Consider the following 16,782-nt stretch of genomic DNA (forward strand, 5'->3'; position numbering starts at 1 on the left):
TGTAGGTCATGTGTATGTTTTGCTTCAACGCGTGATAATCAGAGCGAAGCCATCCAGCCATGCGGCGCTCGATCCTGAGATGCCACCGATGGTGTAACCTCTTGGAGGAATCAAGGTGTGTCTTGGACTCGTTAGTACGTTTCGATAGTGAACTTGCGATTGTACTTACCCGCTGCCGCCATTTGCGTTGCCGAACCACTCACTCTTCCGCCCCAGACTTGTCAAGATTTGTAGACCATCGATCCAAAGCCCCGCACGCAGTGCAAAGCCCAAGAGTAGCTCACCTTTTCGCGTGTCAAGCGTGAAGTCGGTTGGCGAACCACCTCGCTTACCGAAGAGTTGGCTCGTGGCGTCCTCATATATAAACTCTAGTCCATCTACCGCATTGCCGTGATAGACCTTGATGGCCACAAGAAGTTTAGTGGAGATGTGCGCACTGTCCAAGATTACCTCATGTGGTTGTGAGCCCTCCATCTGGGAGTAACCAAGCTTGCTACCTCGGTAACCAAAACGTCCGCCAGGCATCTTGACGCGAGCTATCTTCTGGTTTGCGAGTCGACTGAAATCCTCGATAATGTGGGAGCCTCCACCGGCCGAGAAGACCTCGACCTTAAGCTTCGACTTTTGCTTGTCCTTGCCGAGATCACCGCGGAGAGCGGTCTCGTCTAGTGCAACCTGCCGCGGGTACTGGCCATCTACTTCAGGGAATTCTCGCCAGTGGTGGCACACGTCGTCGCCCTCGGCATACAATTCGACCCAAGCAATGCCTGACTTCGATGTGGCAATCACACCACCCTGGCCAGGATCGACTGTCCACACTTGTACACTGCCATCGCCACTGACGTTGCCGTCAATTGGTATCCGGAAACAGGGGTGGAACCGGAAACGTAGCACATCCAGTCGGTGCCATTTGCATTCGTCTGGCGGAAGCACTAGTCTTTGGCCAGGTGATTTCGTACGGGTGGAGTAGGGTTCGCGGCAGGAAAAGGTGCGGTTGAACGTTACGTAGTCGCGCAACATGACACCAGATTCTTGATGAGGACAACCAAAGAGGTGACCAGTTTCGTGGAGATGCGCACCAATTCCAATGTTTGCAGCCTCCCAGTTGCTGCCGGATTCGCCGCAGTCGTTCGCGACAAAAGCAGTATCCGTTCGGGTGCAGTCATGGAAAGCTTGGAACACCTCTTCGATGCTAGACGGGTAGCTGTGCAGCGCTTGTGAGCCGAATATGCCCAGTCCCAACTCTGCCATGCCTCCACCCAGCGCGGCATGTCCGCGAATTGTTTTCTCTTGAGTGTCCCATGTTGAGTCCAGAAACATGCACGAAACGTATTGCTTGCTTCCTGGTGCGATGTGAAAGTAGTCCTTGACCGCCTCCGCGGCAATATCGAAGAGCTCACCCTTCCTCGATCCAGGTCCGTACTGTTGAGCGCGTTCAAGATCCCGAATCTCTGCGACGCTTCGCTTCGAACGTATGACGTGTATCTTCGCCTGTGTTCGGTACTCAGTATTGCCCCAATCTTGGTAACTCAGTGTACCCGGCTCCCAGGCGTCTTCGAATCTAAAACAACGTCTGCCAAAGCCATAGCGATTCATCTGCTCGCCAGTGAATGCTTGCCACAGATATGCCGCCATGCGAAACTTCTTGATGGCGAGCTCCAACCCGTTGCCTTCACGCTGTATCCGTTCTGGTGGTGCATCGTATGTCCCTGGGGAATCGTGACCAAGGATGATAGCAAGCTGAAGAGGTGGAGACTGATTCAAGGGGAGGTAATTGATGTTCATGAAGGTAGCATGACTAGGCACAGAGGTGTTGCCGGACGATATTTTGGGCGAGGTAAAATCGAGGCGTATGCGATTCCATCCAGGCTCGAGGTGAACGAGGGCCTTGAAGTAGGAGTCGTGTACCGGCCAGCAAGTGGGTGGGAATCGGCCCTGATGGTGGTTAACCGTAAGTGAGCCGTCCAGCGGTTTGTTCGTTGTTTCACCGATCTGTCCGAATATGAGAAGCACTTGCTGATGCACCTGCGAGACAATTAGGGGCTGTCTGACCGATCGGAGTGTAAACCTACCCAAGAGCCATCTGAAATGGATATGACGCGCGGCGCAAGCAAGGAAGATTTGTTGACAGAGCTATGCGAGCCATTCGAAACGTAAGAGGACAGTCCCTACGCACAATTGTCAGTGCACTTCTGGCGAGGCGTTCTCCGTACTCACATTCATACTGTAGCGCTTGACAGGGTCGGCGCCAGGTCTTTGCGCCCGAGTTGGCGAGCGCATAGGCAGCGGTGTCGGGCCATGTGTCTTGGGCTGATCCACGTTGTCTTCCGTGGTGGACGTTGCTGGCGTTGTTGACGGGTCTGAGCCTCCAACCCGCGACGAGTTCAAGGTTGAGGAAGATACGCGATGGGAGACGCCATTTCCGTTGTGCCCATTAGCATGGTCGTCTGGGTATGGTTCGTCATGCTTCCCACTCGGCTTAGCAGTCGCAGGGCGGCTGCTCCTTCGCTGCAGGCGGTGGAGGAAAGAAGGCATGGCCGGTATGGTGCGGCGTTGTGATGGTGAATCCTATGCAGACATATGGGTAACGAGCGACGGCCGGCGGAGAGTAAGCAGGCCAGGTATGAGCAAGCTATCACGGAGGACGCGTAATGCAGCGCGGTGACGCTGCAGGTGGGAACACGGATTGTGAATGTGACAATGGCAATAGTTTGGTGATTATGTTGTCCAAAGCAAGCAAACGAGTGGTGCCAGAAGATGCTCGAGTCGGAAGCGAGGGTAAGAGGTTGGAATGTTGGAGCGTGCTGCTGCTGCTGGGGGATTTGGCATGCACTTGGAGCTAGGGAAAAAGGCACGGCCAGATTGGTCTTGCTGCGAGACAGTGGAGCTGCTTTCTGTACCGACGGAGAGCAGCAGAAGGAGCGACACGCGACAAGCAGAGAGGTGCAGCGATTGACTTGTAATTACAGCTTCTATATCCAACCACTGTTGCGCAGGTACACAGATGATAAGCTGCACGAGTGACGTTATCTGCCAAGACCCCGAAGACAGCCGCAACCGTTGGCTTGCGCACGTACACGTTGGGCATGCTGGCGACGACTCCACACGTTCCGTTCTGTCAGTGCCTCCCGTACATGTTCGTACATGAAGTCAACCATGGAAGGGAGCGGCAGCTGAAGACTCTGAAGGTTGACGGCTGCCTGCATGATATATCGATATATCGCCACAGTGCGACGTGACTGCCGCTACGGTGACCACCTGCGCAGACCGATTGTATGCATATGCATACAAAGTCGTGCGATGCCATGGCCAGTTCGCCGCTCTCACATGCGTAATACTCGGGGCCTTTGAAGCCTATCCGCTGGCGATAAGGGCAGGGGTGGTCATGGTGGGAATGTTTCGCGGCTGTAATTTACTCAGCTTTTAAAACAGCCGTCCCCCCTGTTGCTCGCCAAACGTCCAAGAGCAATCCAAAGGCTCCAGCGCCGGCCACCAGCCCGCTATGGACTCGGAACTAATTGTTTCCTGCACTTAAAGCGCCTCTGGTAGCAGCCCTGACACGATTGGGCCTGTGCGGTTGTCGACGTCGGGCTAACTGCTTCCATCCCCTCCTCACATTCCTTGCTGCCGTGACCTCAGCTCCAGGCCCATGTGTGTTTCGCCAGCCGCAACCGCCGTGAGACGTCTGCCAGAAGTTATCAACCTCTGATCTCCACTCTGACCCCCGACATCCAAACTCTCCACCATGGCCGAACAAGATGAGGTCGCCAGCAAAGTCTTGCGCCGGGCTCAGGTCTCCAAGGTCCATCTCTCCCTCCTCCGAGGCCCCTAGGGCGGTGCATGCTAACACTGTCCTGTGTAGATGACCCGCACGCTGCAGAACCGCCTCGCTCTGGCCAACGTCAAGATCAAGAATGGCTGGGAGAGTCTCAGTCTGGATGCCATTGAGCCCGTCGTCGATGTGGAGCTCAAGCGTAAGCGCCCCGGCTCCAGCAACGAAACAATGTCGGATGCCTCGAGCGTATCCGAGCGCTTCTACCATCCTGGCGTGCTCGACTCCTCTCCACTCGCAGCTCCCATATTTTCAGACCATGTGCGTCGCTCAGCGAGTCGAGCCGGCAGCAGTCACAGCCAGAGCAAGCGGCCGCGCTTGGACCAGTCGAGGTATCCGGCATCCAGCAACCACACCCGCAACAAAGTGCGCTCGGCGACGGCATCCAGCAACTGGAAGAACAGCTTCCAGCTGCCCGAGTCGTCGCCCGTATACCATCGCAGACACGCTCGTTTTGGCCGCACACATGTGCCGAGCTTGTCCTTTGTATCCGAGACATCGACCGTGCCCGATCCTCGCTCGCCCCTCCTGTCCGAAGACGACGACGAAGATCTGCCCATCACATCCTTCCAAATCAACCGCTCCCATCGTCGACTGTCGCCACCGCAAGCGCCGCGCACACCGCCCCCAGATGTCGCTCGCTCAGCTCGTCTGCGACAAAGTGGCTTCAATGCTGCCGGTGCCGCCCGCGAAGGCAAGAATGGCGACGACGATGCCAACTTGCTCATGTACCTCGCTACATCCCCCACACCAGCCCGCGCCGACTCGGGAAAGCACCAGATGCTGGCACCATCTACGCCGCCTTCCAAGCAGACACCTCTGCCTTCATCCATGATGTCGACCCCTGGTGGTGGTGCAGCATACGCTGGCTTTGGCCTTGCGACCCCCTCCACCAACCTCAACTTTGCCGAATTTCTCAACATGTCGCCGAGCCCAGCTCAGGTCAATGGAAACTGGAACCGCACACCGATTGCTGGTGGACCCAGAACGCCCGCTGCCGTCCGCGAGGCCCGACGTCGTCTCAATTTTGAGAACCTCCATCCCCCCACTGGGGAGAGTCCGCGCATGAGCGCACACATCGGCAAAGTTGATGGCCTCGGTATGGACCTAGGAGGCGAACTAGTGTCATGAGAAACATCACACCCACGACAAGACGATTAACGAACTCGTCACGACACTGAACGATCAAAGCATCCCATCACCTGTCGCTGCAACTGCACATCACTTCCCTTTGTATCAATTCTGGCAAAAGCATGGCGTTCAGAGGAGGTATCAGAATTATTCGCGACCGTATGCATTGACTGCCCCACTGTCTCCTACTTGATTAAACGCTTTTTTGAATATCGTCGCTTCATTCCCCGTCGGCGGCGAGATCCGGCCAGCGCCACAGAAGCGCTTTGTACCACATATTACCCACATACCCATATCGGAGCAATTCATTCAGCGATTGTATTGTAGCTCTTTGGCTTTTTGTTTGTTTGCACAGCACAGCACACTACGGCATAGCAGACGATCGGGTACACAAGCGGTGAGTGTGCAGCAAGCGCACGTCAACCCATTATATCAGATAGACAAATAATCAAAACAGATTTACCAAACTGAACAATACCACGCCAACCTGCTGCATCTTCTCATCTGTTTACTCGTATCGAATCTATAACGAGTATTTCGATCCGGGACACGCTCCCGGAGAAGGGACTAAGGCTACGCTACTTGTGGATCGTCGCATGCAAGGTCCGCCATCCACGCATGCGGAATGCTAACCAGATGTCAGCAACATGGCAAGCGAAGTACTAACCAGGCATCATCTCTCCATGACGATGTGATTTTTTGCAGATCAATCAATTCATCCTGCAGCAAAGCTCACACCTTCACGCTCTCCCTCATTTCGAGCAAGCATTCCCTTCCCCTCCGAAACCGCACCTGAAAAAACCAAGACTCATCTCATAAGGCTGGAGCCGGAAATCCTCTACCAGGATACTTTTTACTTTTACCCCTCCTTCTCCCTTCCCGCGCTTTAGACTCTGCCATTTGACATCATCCTTACCCAATCACGCTGCTCAGACAAAGAAGCGACGCGCTGCAACGCGACACGCGCAAGATTCGCGTCGGCGCCATTGGCTGCGATCGACCAGGCGTTCCTGGCATGCTAGACTCCATCGGGGCACGCAAGCGCACAAAGTCGTATTGTAACAGCACATGAGTAAGCGGTACGGCTGATCGACGATTGCGTCGCCAGGGGCGATCCCGGGACGTGTGGCTGGTGCGTTTTCGGGAATTAAGCTCGCGCGTTGGTGGTTGGTGAGGAGACGGCGCGAGGAGCTGGAGACTTTGGAGATGTGAAACGACCTAGATACGTGTGGCTTTTGGGATGGGGGGGGGGGATGAGTCGGCGACGAATGAGTATATTCCAGCCTCCAGAAATTGTTACCTCGAGTTCTCTAGAGTTCGATGTATGTATAGGTCGGGAATCCAACATACCCCAGTCTTTCTTGTCGAGGCAAACCTGCTTTCGGCCATACTTTGGCGCACAGCCTGATGTTGGTAAATTGGACGCGGCGTGGCCTGGATTACTTACTCCAAGCGAGCGCTTCCGTATCGTGCTCCGGTGGCGCGCAGCGGAGGCCAGCAGATAGTGGCGTTCGCCTTTAGTGCGTTTTCGCCATCTCGGTGAGCGAGATGGCTGGGGTAAGGGGATTGCTGGATGGGGAAGTGGGAATAGGAGAGGGTTTTGGGATTGGATGGAATTGTGGAATTGGTTCTGCTTGATGATTCATGCGCTATCTAGATTTTGAGTGTTGAGGCTTGGGACTTGATTTAGATACTGAAGTCCAAGGGGCTCTTCTACTGTGTACAATTGCTTTGTTTGGTTCTTCGTAGTGTTGTGTGAATGTCTTAATGTAACTATATACTATCCATCAGGCCTAATCGCATGTCCTTGCAACATATGCCCGGATGCACATTATCTTGCGCTTCCAAAGCCCGATCTTCCCTCCCTTATCATGTCATGCTTCGGTATCTCATAAACAAACCATTGACGCCTCCGCTCCGCTCCGCCGTGTCTTCATGTATACGTACTTAAAACAGAATAAAGTGGATATACAGAGAAATTGAAAAACCCCCAGTGGCCGTTGCGCAACCATGTCACCCAAACCAGCTCTCACTCAAGTGTACTGATTCGAATTGACCTGGCTGGCCATAACCATCATCCACACCAAAAACACCGTTCCAATAATCCAAAACGCGAATTCCGCTTGCCAGCACTGACCTATCTCTCACGTTAGCCCTACCCTCACAACTCAAACACGCACAATCCAAACTCACAAATATTCCTCTGCTGCAAATACGCCAAGGTATTTAAACTCACACCATCGGCTGCGTTGTTAAACACATACGTATTGCACAGATTATTGATATTGGGGCCTGCGAACAGCTGTATCGCGGTTCCGATGATGCCCGCGATGAAGAGCACGAGTAGGATGAAGGACAACAGCATCATGGTGCCCGGAAGCAAGCGGCGTTGGGCGATGAAGACGATTTCGATGATGAGGAAGAAGATCGCGAGCGCGCCGACGGTTACACCATAAGGCATGATCCTGTGAATGCGTCAGCATCCCATCCCAGCTTGTAGTTGTAGGTGGATGGACTTACCAAGGCGTCCCCAATCCCATCTGACTCTGGATCTGCATAAACTGCGCATTCACGCCTAATATCAAGCCCGCCGTTACCAGCATCACAATCGTCCAGATGTTCAGTTGTAGGTCTGGCCAGTAGTATTTCTCGCGGACGACGACGGCGGAGCCGACGACGGTGCCGGAGTGGCCTGCGCGCGCCATTGTGTGTGTGTGTAGGGATGCGACTGGTGCGAGGTACGTCGTCGTGTGCGCAGTCGTTGTTTCTGCTGGTCGATGTCTTGGACTGGGCGTGGGTGTTGAGCCTCCTGCCCTGCAAATGCACGTTGCCGTTTATCCGCTCAATGCGCGTACACACTTGGCGCTTTTGGCTTGCGTTCCTTGTTTCTCCAGGCTCTTGTCTAATCCGTGCGAAGGGCTTGCGGCGCTGGTCTTCGAGTCCGTGGGGAGCGTACGGGGGCGCAGGCGTATGACGTCTGTCGTGTAGCGAGCGTGCTGCCGAGGTTGCAGAGGTGCGCTTTTACACGGCGCAGATGTGCGAAGGTAATGCGATTGTAGTGAAGAACGTACAGAGTCCTAGTCGTACGATAGGAGGTTTGGTAGTAGAATTGGACTCGGCTTGATGTTCCGCATAACACGATGGCTGGGATGGGAAAGTGGCTGGCTAATTGCGATGGTTGGCCGCGGCAACAACAACACCAGGAACCGGATTCAAGAATAAATACGATAACAATTTCGCACAAGTCCGCATATGCAGACACTTCTCGATTCCAGCGTCTTCGTGACGTCATATTTTGTCACAACAGCACGATGGCCATGTTGCGTTCCGACATACTCTCACATGGTGGCAGAAGGCACACAGCCAATAGGCATCTTTCATGTCGTATTCAGTATTAACATTACGTCGAACATCTACTTTCCAATATCTATACAAAGAAGCTCAATTCACCATCATACCTCCCAATGCATCGTGCCACCCGAACGCTTCCCAACATGCCGTCTTCTACTTCCTCCTACTAATCATCTTCGTAATCGCATGTCTAATAACCGTCCCCGCCTTCTCCGTCTCCTTCTTCGTCAGCCCACTGGTGACACACACCTTCAGGCTAGGCTGAGGCTGCCACCCCGCGTCTCGTGGGTTAACTCCGAGGCCCAGAGGGAAGGCTTTGAGGCGCGTGATCAAGACGCCGTTCGCTAGACACTACAACCATGTGTTAGTGGCAGGAGGTGCGAAAGGGGGAGTGGACGTATTTACCTCGTCAACAACATCGCGGAGAATCTGGTTCTGATCTTCCACGCTGAGCTTCTTTGCCTCGACAACTTCAGGCTTGAACGTAAGCAGCAGCATTGGATTATCGCTCGCACTCTGCGACTTCACCCAGTCACTCCTGGGGTCCAGTTGTGCGCGCATAGCCTTGATGTTTTCCCTCAATGTCATCAGAATATCTGGTTGTTCTTGCAGCAGCGAAATGGTCTCGCTAGCAGTCGTCGAGAGTAAAGCGGGAAGAGCGGCGGAATATGTGTACGATGCGGAGGAAATGCGCTGGTGCTCTACGACTTCTTCGTTGCCGGCGCAGAAACCGCCAGCTGCGCAGAGAGGACCGGATAGCGAGCCGATGATCATGTCGACTTCGGCTGCGTCGACGTTCTGGGCTTCCGTGACGCCGCGACCGGTGCGGCCGAGCACGCCGTAGGACCAGGTTTCGTCGAGGATGAGGCGGAACTTGTACTTGAGCTTGAGTTCCACCTTTTCAGCAGTTAGCAAATAGTCACGTTGAAAGAGTGCTTGCGATCTTGGGGTGTCTTGAACATACCAATTTGGGCAGGTTGACCACATCACCAATGTTCTCAAACAGTCCTTCGGTAATGATGAATCGTCGTGTGAGAGGCTTCTTCGCCTGCTCTTTGACGACCTTCTTCAACACGTTCTCCAAGTCCTCCATGTCGTTATGCTCGTACCACCGGATAGTGCTTCTACTAATCTGCATACCCTTCCTGACTGCATAATTGACCGCCTTGTCCGCGACGATGATGTCTCCACGCTTGGAGAACGATGGAATGACGCTGGAAATGGTAGAGAACGACTGCGCGTAGATGATACATGCGGGAACCCCAAGATGTGCTGCTACATCTGCCTCCGTCTTCATGTGTACATCCTGTGTGCCGTAGAACCCAGGAGGACCACAAGGTCCTACACCGTATGTGCGAAGAGTCTGAATAGCCTTCTCTTTGAGTGACTCGTTTGCGACGAAGTTGTAGAAGTTGTACGATGCGAGATTCATAACGGTACGGCCATTCGAAAGCTTCGATTTCGGTCCAGTCGGGCTGTACAAGCGTCAGCATTTCCACCCTCACGCCTTCTCCAAGGATCCCAAGACTCATACCCCACAATAACAGGCCTCTTCTCATTATCCAGTTCCTCATGCGCAGTCGGCGGCGCGACAAGTGGTTCAGGCGTCCAATCCTCGACCAATTCATCAATCTCCTATTCCAGCGGTCAGCGAGCACTTTCTACCACTCCTGCAAAACATACCGCGTCCGTAAGCTGCACCTTCTTCTGTGTACTATACTTGGGCGCAAGCAAGTACCTGACAGCGAAGAGGAACAAGAACAGCTCAATTGCGCTTCGCACGGGGTCGTTCTGGTAGCTGGACTTGATGTAGCGCACGGCGATGGCGGAACCGGGGATGCGCTGGAACTGCGCGTTCACGTCGTTAAAGAAACGCGCGGTTGCATCTTGTACTTCGTGTAGATCCATGGCGGCAAAGGAGTGGCAGGGTTGCTAGAGAGTGGTGGTGGTAGACAACAATTCTAACATCGAGTTTCGGGGGTCTGCGGCGAAGCGCGGAGGTCAAGCCCAAGACGTCAGCACCCTGCAATCACTCGTTTCACTTTCTCGCGTGTCTGACTACAGCGCATACCCTGCGAGTCCACTATATCTTTTCACGACCGAGACACCAAGGATGATGAACATGGAAATGTAGAACAATAGTTGGCATTAAGACATCCATATATTTATCTGTATGCAATTCGCTCTCTTCTAACATATTCGCCGTGTCAACCCAAAAAACCCAGCGTAGTATATGTGCAATCAACCCAACCCTTCTGCCGGGTGTAGGTTTCAAAAAGAGAGAAAGTCGAGGTAGGGATCGTTCCGCCCCGACACCAAAAGGAAAGGAAAAATGATATGCTGGATATTACAATCATAATGGGACTTTCGAAGTCACCATGCTCGTGATCCCCCTGTGTTGTACAACGCAAGATAGGGACAACTGTCCACCGACAAATCATCGTACTTTTAGTAGGCCATGTATCGGCGGAAACGAGCTGCCGGATCCGTCGTCTCTGCTGCCTGTCCACCATCGCCACCACCGCCTCCACCAGTGGCACCGCCACCTTGGTATTCGGGGCACTTGCCTTGAACACATGAGCCAGTGGGTGTTGACTTGGTATCGTTGTTGCTGAAACCGGTCGGCTGCATGATTTCCATGGGCAGATCCTTGAGGAATGACAAGGTAAGGAACCTGCCAGCGACAATGGGACCAACGATGAGGACAAGGAAGATGATGAGCAGGAAGAAGTAGAGAATGGCATAGCGGATGACTCTGCGCTTTCGCAACTTGGTCTGCTTCATCGAGTAGATAGGAGGACGGATTTGTCGGCTGGTTCATGTTAGCGATAATCAAAGGAAAGGCGAGGGGTGGAACATACCTGGGTCGTAGCCAGAAGAGCATGACCGAGTGGAACTTGTCGGCATATGGGATGAGCAAGATTGGCAGCATGAAGAAGAGCAAGACGTGACCGAGGATGAAATCGGCGGCGAACATGCCGAGCTCCGTAATCTTGCAAAGAAGCTCACGGCCAGGCTGAGAGATGGTGTGCCATCCCATGGTGTACCACTTTCCGGTCCACCACGCGATGTTGGAGGTGTCGCTCTTGAACTCTCGGGTAAGTGCAAGCGAGATGATAAGCTTGAAGACAAATCGCTGAATGGCAACCACTGCAATCATGCCAGCAAGAGCCCTGGGGAAGCTGAAACCCTCCAAGAGCATCAGGGCAACGAAGAAGACCATGAGCATGATGACTGCGATGGCGTGAGCGATGGCAGCAAGGACGGCACCGAACTTCTTGCAGCACATGCTGAGCAGAGGACCAGCACAACATGCGAGGGCAAAGAAGCCAAGCAAGACACCGGCGTTGATGGCGACAGGTCCAAGGGCAATCAATCCGATACGGACAAGAGCACCAGACTTTCTGGGGTTGCCAATACCCTGCTTTTCGTTTGACGAGTCGCGCTCATCGTTTACACCAGTCTGAGCGTTGATGAAAAGGTATGGGATGATGGTGATTGCGACGAGGACAAGCGGGCCAATAATTTCGCTAAGGAAGATGTTGGTGAAGGCCGCACGTGGAACATCTCCAGAGAGCTTGGCGGTTGGGTCTCCGAGAGCCTTGCGCTTGTAACCGGTGAGACGCGTACGCGACAGGCGGCAGTATCCAATCCATGAAGCACTGTGCGAACGAGTGTTGCCACGAGACAACCAGCGTAGGTACTCCCTGTAATCGATGAAGAAGTCGTCCCACGAGAACTGGTGGGGGTTGAAGATGAAGGGAGCCAAGCACAGTGACAGCAGGGACGCCCAGAAGTAGATCAACCAAGGTCCCCAAACGGTGATAGTGGCGAAGATCAACATCATGAGAGATCGAGCTCCAAGGTAGATGGATGGTCCGGCGAATCGAGAGTACAGGATACCGAAGGGGATACGGGCAGTGGCAAATCCACGACCAGTACCAATGTAGCGAGCACCACCGAAAGACAAGTTGGTTTGGAGGGCGTTTGCGTAAATCTGAGTGACGAAAACTTCGAACAAAGGCGATCCAGAAGAGAAGTGCTTAGCCAGACGGGTTGCAGCGCGCCAGAAACCACGTTCTGTCAACTCTTGCACCGTAAGAGGGATGAAAGAGATGAAGAACACGATGAAGATGGACACAATAGAACGAGTGACCCAGTCGAATACAGGGACCAAGTTTGCGCAACCGTTGGGCCATTGAGGATCGGTGACAGGAATGTCCTTGTCGAACTGGCAGAGAATGGTCTCGTGGTTGAGGGCACCGAGGTTGAGAAGAACGAACATGAAGCACTGCACCGACAACATAATGAACATGTTGTTGACGTGGAAACCAGGATGGGCGTAGTAAAAGGACAGGAAGCGGTCGAGAGGCAGCTGAGTACCCATGTAGTAGTACTCGCGGGACAACATCTGTTCGCCCATGCCAGTACCAATCTTGGTGGTGAAGTTGAGAACGGAGCCGAAACCAAGATCACGACCCTTACCACACTGGTAGTATTCGCAGTGCTTTATGCGGCCGCCACGGAGTAGAGCGTTCATACCAGCGTAAATATCTTCGTTCAAGTGCAGTCCCTTCTGAGCCTTGGAAACACCACCACGAGTGGTCATGAAGATACCGTTGAGGAAATCAGGATGACCGTAATGGAGTTTACCACCGATTTGAGCCAGAGTACGAGCGAACATGGTACCGAATGTCTGTTCCTTACCAGCAGCGATATCACCGAGGATACCAATGTTCTCAGAGAAAATGTATTCACGGGCTCCGAGAATGGCGACAGGGTTGAAGTTAGGGTTCGGGATACCGGGAGTGTAAGGCGAGACGTTGTCGGTAGTCATTTCCTCAAACTCGGCGAGGACACTACGGATTTTCAGACACTCTTCCAGGTAGTTGTCCTGGTTAGCATCGATAAGCTGGATGTACTCGCCGCGGTAGAAGATAATGCAGTGGTTCTGGTTGTCAGACTTGCCGTCACCGAGAATAGGGTTGCCAGAAAGCTGGACGCGGAACTTGGGGCGACGCATGCCATTGTCCATAATCTCGGAGTGTCCGTCGATGAGAGCAGAGTAGATGCGTGGCTCTTCGCCCTCAGTGGCAGGCGGCTCCTCGTCGAGGTATGCAATCTGCAGATCGGGGTAGGCACGGAGGAGAAATTCGGTGTTCTCGCGCTCCTCCTTGGTGAATTTGGCGTAACGCTGCATAGAGACACAAATCTTGTACTTGCGCCTGGCCATTCTTTCAAGCTCACGCTCGAGCTTGTCAGAGTTTCCACCAAACATCTGGACGACCTCGGGGTTCTCAACGCGGTAAAGGAGCTTGATCGCACGGCTGTAGTTCATGAAACCAGAAATGGTGCGGTACAGAGTCTGAGATCGAAGGGAAGCCCAGATACGTGTTCGGAGGGTGTATTCTGGGGCGGCAGACTTGAAACCAATGCAGTAGAAGGGGAGATCGTCGATCTTGCTCTTAGCGGTGTCCTTTTCGCCCTTCTCGTCATCACCATTGAATTGCGAAGTCTCATCAGCAAGAATCTTCGTGTCCTTGACGAAACAGTCCCACTCGTGAGGGTGGAGCTGCTTCAGGTACTCCAGGAGGGTGACACGAGAGTAAGGCTCATCCTCGCGAATGATCTCACGGAGCGAGAGAAGAATCTTCTCGGCGTAGTGAGGAATCATGACGGTGAAGGTAGGCATGTTGTCGACCGGGAGAGGCTCAGGAATAGGCGTAGAAAGCGACTGAGCGAAGAAAGAGATACGGCGCTCAGCCTCACTCTGGGCGGGGAAAAACTCGGTCTTGAATGAATGATCTTCCTGGGACACGAAGAACGTCGGTGCGCGGAGAGTGCGTTTGCCCTCCTGCTCAGATGGCACCTGGTGGTAAAGGAGCTTCTGGACATGGTCAATGGCAAGGAGATGCTCGCGGTACATGGAGATGACGATGGCATTCCAGATCTGGGAAATGAGGACCTTGGGCTTGTACTTGATCTCCATGTCGGTAGTGGCCAAGACCTTTGAGTAGATACGCTTTGGCAGACGGGAGAAGATGTTCCTCCAGGGAGTCCAGATGGAAACACCGAGGTAGAAGGACCGAGATACGGAGAACAACATGTTGGCGATGATGTACCATAGGTAGGAGTCCAAGAAGAACAGAATCAAGTCCATGAAGTACATGAGACCGAGCAAAATTCGTGGCTGGTACTTGCAAAGGATATCGCCAATGATGGCATCGCCTAGACAAGCTGGCTTCTTCATGTGGGACAAGATCCTGATAGGATCCTTGATCGACAGAGTCAAGAAAAAGTAGGACTCAGACAGCTTCGCAGCAAAGACCAGTACCCATAGACCATAAGACATCCACATGTCGTTGCCCTTGAGACGTGGGTAGCTTGCGGTAAACGTCTGACTTGCGACGTACTTGCGAGAGTTGCGCGTCAAGTAGCTACCAAACAGACCACCTAGTGGCATAACCGAGAAGAAGACTAAGGTGACCAAGGCAATAGCAAATTGAACACCTCCCAAAATATTCGGAATAGTGCCGATCTGCTTATCGAGACCGAAGATGTACACACTGGGTGCAAGATTGACGGCGAATACAGCGAGAAGGAAGAAAAGCTTCTTGGTCAAGTGCTGAGCACCAGCCCATTTACGAGGGACGTAACACCATTCGATACAGGTGGCGGCGATTTGGATTATGCAGGCTATGGTACCGCCAAGAGCGACGGCAGAAAGGACAGCCGCCTTGGGTGGGGTTTGGCCGATCTGTTGCTCGTATTTCTTTGTGTAGACCGGTTGCGAGTTGTAGGCAGTGTACATCCAGAAAGTTGTCAAATGGATGACCCAAATACGGTTGAAGTTGACAATCATGTGGAACCAAGAGCGGCGCTCGTAGTATGTCTTGAAGAAGACCTTTTTCCATAGTACATCCTTGAGCTTCGCGTATCGCTCAGCGGGAGGCAGGTCGACAATGCGAGACTTGTCCTCGAACACAATGCGCTCGAGACCTTCGGGGTACCAGAAAAGCTGGTTGATGTCGTCGTAACCAATGATAGAGGAGTGGTCACGCTCACGACGAACGTATTTGCCGTCCTGAATCTCATAACCTTGATCACGGCAGTACTGGTACAGCGGTGTAATAATGGTGTTCAGGTAGGTGAACTCCTCAATGGGCTCGGTTTGAGCTTGACCAGCCGGTGAGTTGAGGTAGTCGTCGGCGCACTTGAAGATAAAGCAAAGCAACTCCGGCATGAAGCGCACCTGGTTGGCCTCACCCCAGCACAAGAGGTACAAAGCAATCTGGCGCACACGGTCGTGCTGCGACATTCGGTTCATGCGCGTCTTCCAGCGATACTCGGCGGCCTCAAGACTGTTGTCGCCCTCGTAGGCATCAAGAGTTTCTTGCTCGTTATCTGGGTTCTCACCAGCCTTCTTCTTCGCTGCCTTGCGGGCCTTGCGAGTCCTGCGGTTCGCCTTTCCAAGGTTCATATTGGCAAAGCCCACGGCATCGTCCAAGTCGAGATGAGCGGCAAAGTACCAGCGGCGGAAGTTGGCGTTCTCGCCACCGATGTAGTCGGCGTGGAGAGACAGAAGAGCCTGGTTTGGTGACATGCGAGACGCTCGGGAGTCGAGGAGCGTCATGAAGTGGTCGTACATGTTGCGCATGCTGTCACGCTGGAAACCGAATTTGGCGGTGAGGTCGAGGAAGATGTCCTCGATCTCCTCCTTGGTGCAAGGGATCTGGGCTTCAGCAGTCCATGCGGGGTACGGCTCTCGCGAGCGCTGGCCAGCGGGGAGGGCATTTTGGTAGTCCATGCCGTAGATGGGCGTGGAAGCGCCTGATGATCGGTTGCCACCATATGAGACCTGAGACGAGGGTGGTCGGTAACCGCGGTTCATGCCTTCGCCGTAGCTGTTGTAGCGAGACTCGTCGCCACGGCCGTAGTAGTCCATGTCGGCGCCCCGAGCGACGTCAGAACGCATTGTGAAGTCGCTGAAGGTTTCCGAGTCTTCCTCGGAGTCGTGAGGGCGGCGGCGAGGTTGCTGGCCGTAACCCTCTTGGGCGCCTCCTTGGTCGTAGTACTGGTTGTCATAATACTCGTCTTGGTAACCCTGCTGGCCACCGCGATCGTCGTAATAGCCGTTCTGTTGTCCATGCTGGCCGTCGTAATAACCGCTGCTGTGGCTAGTTAGCAATCGTGCGAATCGAGTGCGAATCGGGAGTTTCTCACTTTTCATCATAATAAGCATCTTGCTGGTATTGGCCATGGCCGCGAGCATCGTCGTGATACTGGCCATACGCCTGGTCGTCGTGGTAATAGCCATCCTGGCCTTGCTGGGCGTGCTGGCCTTGAGGCTGAGTCTGGCCGTAGCCGTCGTCGTATTGGCCTCCCTGCGGATGTCCGGACATCTTTGGGAGTGATTAGATTTCGATGTGGAGCCTGTGAGACAAGCTGTCAACAGTCTGAAGGGACGT

The 16,782-nt window shown here is 53.6% G+C and overlaps 5 protein-coding genes across 5 annotated transcripts; 1 reads left to right on the plus strand and 4 right to left on the minus strand.

Moving 5' to 3' along the window:
* Nucleotides 1-24: 24 nt before the first annotated feature.
* SNOG_12020 (hypothetical protein) lies at nucleotides 25-2,535 on the minus strand (the record flags this gene model as incomplete). The annotated part of the gene is made up of 3 exons (XM_001802200.1): nucleotides 25-100; nucleotides 170-2,043; nucleotides 2,218-2,535. 3 exons carry the CDS (start codon nucleotides 2,533-2,535, stop codon nucleotides 25-27), a joined length of 2,268 nt encoding a protein of 755 aa, XP_001802252.1.
* A 1,327-nt stretch (nucleotides 2,536-3,862) lies between these two features.
* On the plus strand, nucleotides 3,863-4,963 carry SNOG_12021 (hypothetical protein; the record flags this gene model as incomplete). The annotated part of the gene is made up of 1 exon (XM_001802201.1): nucleotides 3,863-4,963. One exon carries the CDS (start codon nucleotides 3,863-3,865, stop codon nucleotides 4,961-4,963), a length of 1,101 nt encoding a protein of 366 aa, XP_001802253.1.
* Nucleotides 4,964-7,152: 2,189 nt separating this feature from the next.
* SNOG_12022 (hypothetical protein) lies at nucleotides 7,153-7,668 on the minus strand (the record flags this gene model as incomplete). Its single annotated transcript, XM_001802202.1, has 3 exons — nucleotides 7,153-7,169; nucleotides 7,202-7,428; nucleotides 7,484-7,668. The coding sequence occupies 3 exons, from the start codon at nucleotides 7,666-7,668 to the stop codon at nucleotides 7,153-7,155; spliced, it is 429 nt and encodes a 142-aa protein (XP_001802254.1).
* Nucleotides 7,669-8,467: 799 nt separating this feature from the next.
* SNOG_12023 (hypothetical protein) lies at nucleotides 8,468-10,222 on the minus strand (the record flags this gene model as incomplete). The annotated part of the gene is made up of 5 exons (XM_001802203.1): nucleotides 8,468-8,665; nucleotides 8,720-9,211; nucleotides 9,279-9,789; nucleotides 9,849-9,949; nucleotides 9,998-10,222. 5 exons carry the CDS (start codon nucleotides 10,220-10,222, stop codon nucleotides 8,468-8,470), a joined length of 1,527 nt encoding a protein of 508 aa, XP_001802255.1.
* A 231-nt stretch (nucleotides 10,223-10,453) lies between these two features.
* On the minus strand, nucleotides 10,454-16,716 carry SNOG_12024 (hypothetical protein; the record flags this gene model as incomplete). The annotated part of the gene is made up of 3 exons (XM_001802204.1): nucleotides 10,454-11,126; nucleotides 11,176-16,485; nucleotides 16,538-16,716. The coding sequence occupies 3 exons, from the start codon at nucleotides 16,714-16,716 to the stop codon at nucleotides 10,763-10,765; spliced, it is 5,853 nt and encodes a 1,950-aa protein (XP_001802256.1). The 3' UTR covers nucleotides 10,454-10,762.
* Nucleotides 16,717-16,782: the final 66 nt, after the last annotated feature.

Source organism: Parastagonospora nodorum, assembly GCF_000146915.1.
Source record: "Parastagonospora nodorum SN15 chromosome Unknown scaffold_21, whole genome shotgun sequence".
Lineage (NCBI taxonomy): Eukaryota > Fungi > Ascomycota > Dothideomycetes > Pleosporales > Phaeosphaeriaceae > Parastagonospora > Parastagonospora nodorum.